This window comes from Austrofundulus limnaeus, unplaced genomic scaffold (genome assembly GCF_001266775.1).
Source record: "Austrofundulus limnaeus strain Quisiro unplaced genomic scaffold, Austrofundulus_limnaeus-1.0 Scaffold137, whole genome shotgun sequence".
Taxonomy (NCBI): Eukaryota; Metazoa; Chordata; class Actinopteri; order Cyprinodontiformes; family Rivulidae; genus Austrofundulus; species Austrofundulus limnaeus.
The window spans coordinates 694,754-702,329 of record NW_013952539.1 but is presented as its reverse complement, the minus strand read 5'-3'; the positions used below and the strand labels follow the sequence as shown (position 1 = coordinate 702,329).

The 7,576-nt window shown below is 38.7% G+C and overlaps 1 protein-coding gene across 1 annotated transcript in view; it reads left to right on the top strand.

Annotated features, from left to right (window-relative positions):
- pank4 (pantothenate kinase 4 (inactive)) overlaps positions 1-7,576 on the top strand; it is an 18,208-nt gene that overhangs the window by 3,901 nt on the left and 6,731 nt on the right. The window contains exons 6-13 of the mRNA XM_014016033.1: positions 90-243; positions 732-913; positions 2,062-2,143; positions 3,614-3,714; positions 4,531-4,686; positions 6,314-6,426; positions 6,794-6,881; positions 7,123-7,274. Of these exons, the coding sequence (XP_013871487.1) occupies positions 90-243; positions 732-913; positions 2,062-2,143; positions 3,614-3,714; positions 4,531-4,686; positions 6,314-6,426; positions 6,794-6,881; positions 7,123-7,274 (1,028 nt within the window). The remainder of the gene's footprint in view (positions 1-89; positions 244-731; positions 914-2,061; positions 2,144-3,613; positions 3,715-4,530; positions 4,687-6,313; positions 6,427-6,793; positions 6,882-7,122; positions 7,275-7,576) is intronic.

The following is a 7,576-nucleotide window of genomic DNA, read 5'->3' as shown; positions in this document are numbered from 1 at the left end:
ATATTGCCCCTTTAAAGGAACTACAACATTTTCATCGTCGGTCGCTGTCATTTCTTTAAGCCTGTTGAACTGTGTGTTTCTTTCTGCAGAGGTTTGATGAGTTGCTGCAGTTGGCCTCTAAAGGGCAGCATACGAGTGTYGATATGCTCGTTAAGGACATTTACGGAGGATCTTATGGATGTTTGGGCTTGACTGGAGATCTTATTGCAAGCAGTTTTGGGAAGTCTGCAACCGCTGACAAAGGTGACACGTGAATTTTATCTTCGTGTTTGCAAACATGAAGATAAGCGAGCTACAGAAAGTGTTTTCTGTTTAGTTGGCCTGCTGAAATGACAAATGACAAAACCCCAAAAGGAAACTTATCATTTCAAAAATGAAACAATTAAACRTTTGTACGTTTATAGATTACACAGATTTCTGTTCTTCTGAGTGGAATTTTGAAAGCAGAGTTGAAAAAGACACAGTGCCCRTTTGCTCAGTTGGGAAATGGGAATGTTTCTGTTCCAGAGAAACCAGCAGCCTGTGCTGACTTGCTGGAGTGAAGCCAGTTGTTGGTTCACAGCTCCTGTTGAGCAACTACTGTAACAGTTTGTTCAGCTTTAGTTCAAAAGTACTGATGTAAATTTTAAAAATGACTTTGCAGATGATACAAACTTGTCTCTGTAGTATTTATATACATGCTAACCAGTAGTACAGAATGGTATTTATTCTCACGAAGCTCTGAATTGTAGAGTTTTCCAAAGAAGACATGGCCAAGAGTTTACTCCACATGATCAGCAACGACATCGGGCAGCTCGCCTGCCTCTACGCCAAACTGCACAACTTGTCCCGGGTCTACTTTGGAGGCTTCTTCATCAGAGGACACCCTGTCACCATGCACACCATCACGTACAGCATCAACTTCTTCACCAAGGCAAGCCGTCACCTTCTGCTGCAAATAGTTAGTTTTTTTGCAACAATAGAACATTTCGTAGTTAGAGATTTATCACAAAAGCGCATAGCAAAGCCTACCTATCTGGGTCACAGGTCAACCGTGTAAACGTTAAGGTTGCTATGAAAACATTGTAATTCTGCAAATTCAACAAGCTCAGAAAGCACATTTATAGCTTAGATATTTATGAAAATTCTCCTATGATCCTAAAGGAAAGTTTAAAGGGGCAATATTATGTGTTTCTCAGGCATACATTTAAATACTATACCATAATAAAGTATCTATGTCACCTTTAGTTGTTATTAAAATGCTGTTTTTATGGTTAAATAGAAAATAAACTTATCTTCTCATCACCTCCTTTTCTAAATGCCTTAAATTGGCCTCTGTCTCTTTAAGAACCTCCTTCCGCTTCTGTCCCACCCATTTCAGCGCGCTGGGTGGGGGTGTGGTATGCGCGTTATGATACAGTTTACTTCGCATCTGAAAATACATTTCCTCAAAGGTATTTTGAATCTGAAAAGAGCTTCACTGAGTGAGAAGTAGTGTTAGGAGCTCAGCAGACAGTTTAAGTTTCACTTTCAGTTTCACCCGTCGTTTGCTTTGTTGCTGCTGAGAGCCTGCAGGTGTCATGGGCGGGGTGTGTGGGGTGGGGAGGTGTGCTCCGTGATGAGCAAGTTCGGCTTGGAGGCACAGCCCAGAGGCGGAGATGGTCCCAAAAGGCGGTTCTAGTCCCAACCTGTCATTTTAGCTCCCCTGCCTGTTGCCTCAGGACACTACAGGATTTCTCAAACATGCATGAATGAGCCAAAGTAAGACTTTGGGCATGTTTTAGATGAGAGAATAACATTATAACACGATATAAAACTCAATAAAGTTGATTTTACATGATATTGCCCCTTTAAAGGGGCACACAAATCAGTTCAGAGCAAATGCATCGAGGTTGTATAACAGCGTAAATTTACCTGTTTCATTTGTGCAGTTACAATGAGCAACTCAGCCTTTTTCCCGGTGAACGCGTTAGCTCGGCTCGCTTCGCTCATTTGTGATCATTTCTAACCACGAAACGGTCTATTTCTCCTCTGCCTCGCCTGTAACTCGTATTTTTACCTCCTGGTGTTCTGCTGTCTCAGGGGGAAGTTCAGGCTTTGTTTCTGAGACATGAAGGTTACCTCGGAGCCATCGGAGCATTTCTTAAAGGAGCRGAAGAAGACAGTAAGGAGAAACCGACCGTTGATGCTTCTGATTATTCACCAATCATGCAAACACAGGAATGACAGAACTACCTGTCAGGTCTGCCGAGGTTTCTGTGCATAGTTTTATATATATCACAATTTTTTCTGGTTTTGTTCGGCCTGGATTAAAAGATCTCATCTGTCCGGTGAATCAGCAACTAAAAAATGCAGTTATTTTAATGCACATTATTATTTTAAATCTAAAATGAAATGTTTGCTAAAGTAATGTGAGGTTTGTACTTTTAGATTCGAGATAATAAAATAAATCAAAATGTTTATTAATGTTTMTTAAAATGTCAAAATAATAATCATCTTAATATAAGGTCTCTGTGCCAAAGGCAATAATGGTTTTGCTGTTTTGTCTTCACTGTTAGCAAAATATCTCATAAACAATTGGGCAGATTTTAATTAATCTCTTAGAAAGTAATTATAAGATGCACGTCTGGAACTGMTTAAACTTTAGTCAGCYAAGATGGCCGCCACAGCTAATCCATATGAAGGCTTAAATGACTACAGCTCAGTCAGTTTTACAGATGTTGAGCTAAATCTCGGAGTGGTAGTAGCTGAGTGTGACATGATTCGAGTAGAACAGATAAAACTCTTTCCTCGTCATGAGATGATCTTAGTTTATACCTCTGGTTAACCTTTTATTAAATATTACATTTAGAGCAAAGCTATTCAACTGGCGGCCCACGGGCCACATCCGGCCCACGAGGGAACAAAGTTCGGCCCGCCAATTGGTTCATTCATCTCTTAAGCCCAAACCCCTGGTTTTCTAATTTAATTATTATAAGTTCTTTTAGTTAGACAAAGACATGTGTGATATCTACAAAAATGTCAGAATCTTGGCTACAAGCTGGTAAAAAACATTTCTATGAACACCTAAGACAGTTAAAATTACAAGCAGTTGAAGTTAAACTATGAAAGTGAAAATAAAATTTGTTTAAAAATTTGACAAGTCAGAGATGTCAAAATAATATTTGTGTCAAATAGGAGGCWTAATGTGTTCTTTTTGTTTTTGATATTGTTGTGGGGTTCCACAGGGTTCTTTACTGGGACCAAAGTTGTTTCTATATATTAATGACTTGGTAAATGTGTCTGGGTTGKTTAGATGTGTTTTATTTGCAGACGGCACTACATTTTTTTGACTGGGTAAGAACATAGAACAGATGTTAAATAGGAGGCATAATGTGTTATTTTTGATTTTGATATTTTTATTTTCACAACTTTTGTTAAATAGGGTTCTGTATGTTGTATTCATGATTAAATGCAGCAAAATAAATTATTTACATAATGACTTTAATTGCTGGATGTTCAGCCTCTGAACTGTTGCCCTGCAGTAACTGTGGCCCTCGGAGCAGTTTAGTTGAATAGCTCTGATCTAGAGTATGAAAATGCTCATCTAACATAAACTTACTTTATTTTTATTTTATTTTATTTTATTTTTTAGATCCAAACCAGTACAGTTGGGGTGAAAATTACGCAGGAAGCTCAGGTTTGATGAGCGTCTCTCCAGAAATGAACCCGATGCAGCGAGCTCGCAGCGGGACGGTGAGTTTAGTGATAATAAGACCTGAGTCTGGCTCGTACCGTAGCGTACCGTAACGCTTTATTCATCACAGACCCATTACTGTCAGAACATTCACTGGATTTGTACTCCTTTGATACTATTTCATCAAAGTTTGKGCTTTTCAGTGTATAATGCAATCAGTGAGTTTCTACACTCAGAACGACGTTCATCTCATCAGTCTGATCATTCTTTTCATTTCCTTTTCCACACATTCCTCTGTCTGCGTAACTCCTTCAGTTTCCTGTAAGTACCTCCACCTGTGCTGCTGCTGGGATGATGCTCTGCTGCTGCTGCTCACTCTGCCTTGATGCAAAGCTTTGAAATAAAACAAAACAAAACAAAAAAAAAACCCACAGCAGACTTCCCTTGTGTGTTCAGACTCGAAGCCGCTCAGCTTCTACTTTCCTGCTTCTCTTTTGCTCATAAGCAGATAATTTCTAGCGCAGCTGGTGTGATTTAACTAATGCTGCTGGTCAGTGATGCTCAGTAGCAGTAAACAGTGCTTTTAGATTTTTCATATTGCTTTTAGTTTGTMGGCATTTTCTTATAAAACTGTTAGACATTAAACAAGAAGCACYGTTACAATATAATTTTCATGTTTTTTATTCGTTTCTGGAGATCATCTCAGTACCTCCCAGTTAGTGTTTTACAGTTCATACTGGGGTCCAAACCCTGACTTTACTAACTGCTGTGCTAGACGGATGACAGAACTGATTTCTGATGCTTGAAAAGCGGTGAAAAAGTGTCAAAATTCAGTGTTTATGTTTGGTTATTTCCACATTTTTGTTGTTTTGTAGTTCGACATGTTGGAGATGGACCGTCTGGAGAGGCAGCTGGTGAATCTACCTCTGCTCCAAGACCCTTCGTCTTACATCCCTGACACTGTGGACCTGACGGAGGACGCGCCGGCCCGGGAATACTGGCTTTACTGCTTTGAGGAGGCGTTAGATGGGGTAGGAACAAAGGTTATAATAGTTTAAGATTTTTCATTATAGTTTAGTTTTATTTAGTTGGGAYRTTTTTTTCTTTTAATTCAGTTAGTTTTAATTCATTTTTAGAGCGGATTTGCTAGTTTTTGTTAGTTATTATTGCATTTTTAATGCTTAGTTTTAGTTTAGTTTAAGAAAATTTAGTGTTCGTTAACAGAAATCGTGATGAGATCACATAAATGTTGAATCTGATTAAAATTGTGAAGAGAATGAACCATACAGCCCCAGATMTGGTTCTGAGCAAAGCTTTATTGCTTATGGCTGAAGCAAGCAGAGCAGCGTAGTCCGAAACCAGAAGTTCCGGTCTATTAAAACAGGGATCTTCAGTGCCTGGTACGCCCACTACAGGCCTACGGCTGAATCGCAGACACTCTGAACAGCAATGCTTCCCCGATGTTTTTATAAACGTTTTTTATTATGTGTTGTCATGTTTCAGGCATGTATCTAAACATATTTTAATCAAGACATAACAATAGATAAAAGTCAAGCCTTAAAAAGTAAAACTAAGAAAATGATGTGGTGCTTTCAAATCAGTATCTAAATGACTAATAAATTCCTTCACAAGTATTGGTTTGCCAATGCATCCTCCAGCTTGAGGTGTTAGTATGAGCTAACTAACCAGCAACCTTATGGTCGTGAAAGCGTCCATTATAGTAACAACTTTCTAAAATAATTGTGTAACTCAATTTTGCAAAAAAAAAAAAAGACTTGACGACAATAATTGTCTCCAACCCAGTGCTACCTGTTGCTTGTTTTTCACAGGAGCTACTGAGAGAAGCTAGYGTGTCAWGATACTCACAGTTAGCCATCTTGTGTGAGCTTGATTCATGCAGTTTTTCCTTTGAGAATATTCCACCTGTTTTATCTGTTTCTACTACAAGACACCTGCTTTGATGTTTCTCACAGTCATATTAAAAAAAAATTCCAAAGTGGACGTTTTCTCCCATCTTTTGTTGTCGTCATCTGGCAGACGATGCTGAGCAGCAGACTGTAAACAAATGTTACCCACAGCTAATGTGAAACTACTCAGTTTGAAATAAATAGATAAATAAATAACAATTTGTTTAATCAGTCCACGTCTCAAAATAAATAGACAAACAYTAAAACTAAGGATGTTCTATCTATAATTTCAGTTAGTTTGAGTTAGTTTTGTAAAAAAAAAATTATACAGTTGTAGTTATCGTTTTTTCATTTTATTACAGTTTTTTGTTTATTTTAGTTAAGTTTTAATTTCAGTTTTTTTTATTTAGTTAGTTTTAGTTAACTAAAATGTTGTTTTAATTTCAGTTTTTGTTATTTAGTTAGTTTTAGTTAACTAAAATAACCCTGGTAGGAACACAAAAGAACACCTCGTAAAACGACTTCACWCCCCGTGGCGTGTGGTAGTAAAAGTGCTTGTGGTTGTAAATAAAACAATAAACAAACTGCAGAATGTAATTACACTCAGATCACAAGCTTCCAAATCTAATATCCTGCAGTTTCGAAGGAAAACATCCAGATATATTTAAGCCTATGAGACAATAAATTAAAGTAAAATCACAAACAGGGCTGGATCTGAGCTGATGGCTGTTTGTTTTTTCTGCCGGAGCAGGTGGTTAAGCGGGCCTTGGCGAGCCAGCCCGACATGCCGGAGGCGGCCGTTCGAGCCGAGAAGTTTCGCCAAAAGTACCGCCACAAGCTTCAGACTCTGCGCCACCAGCCGTTGTAAGGATTCTGATTGGCTGCCTGTGCCTTTGGTTAACCTAGACGTTGCTTCTTAGTCCAAAACTAAAAACCTTCTCTTCATTGTCTGCATTAGTTTTTACGTCTTCATACCTTCTGTAACTGCCTGTGTGCTTTTTCCATGAATAAGAAATGATGTTTGTTCTGTTTGTTTCAGTTTTAGGAGCTGGATACTTTGAGTAAATGTTTATTTTTTAATTTTATTGAATAGAGAACCTCACATTTTGGACATAAAAGTAATTGACGTGAGCAAAAGGAAGAAATCATCTACACGTTCCACCGTCGCTGCCTCGTTGTGTCTGTTTATGTTTTTCTTTGGCTAATGTAGAGTGCTTCTCTTCTCACCTAGTGCTTATGGATCCCTCACTGTCAGAAGTCTGTTAGACACGAGGGAACACTGTTTAAACGAGTTCAACTTTCCTGATCCCTACTCTAAGGTCTGAGTGAAATCTGTCAAATCTGTTGGTTGTGTGTTGTTGTTTTTTTTATGTTTTCTTTTTTTCTTTTCTCCGGTTTGGTCTTTGCTAAATCATTCTGCGACTCATTTTGTGCTCTCACAGTGAGACGAACTAGTTCCACTCGTTGAATTTTAGACGTTGCAGTTCTAAATGTTTTGAAGAAGTCTAATTGTAATTTAGTTGGGACTCGCGGCCGTGTCATGTTGTTACTGTGTTTCAGATTAAAGAGCATGAAAACGACGTTGCTCTGAAGTACTACCAGAAGGCTGTGAAGTCCCTGGAGGAGCTGAGCTGGGAGGACAAACAGTTTGCTCTGGTCAGGGGGGTTCTGGCTGGGAATGTGTTCGACTGGGGAGCCAAGGCCGTGTCAGAGTCAGTAAACTTTTTTTTTTGTATTTATCATGTTGTGTTGTAGCAGCAGATCTGTTCTAGTGGTTTCATAGACTTGAATAAAAACACTAGACTGAGCCCCGCCCATACCGTACACTGGTAACGTCTGTGACAGCTTGGAGGAGCAGAAACAGACCAAACAGGGCAACAGCTCACAGCCTCCATAGAAACTAATAGATAAACAGCAGCTGAACTGGATCTGTTTCACAAATTATCTGTCATGTTTTTACAATAAATTAATAATTATGTTAATTTCCTTCAACAATCATGTAAAACAGCAGATT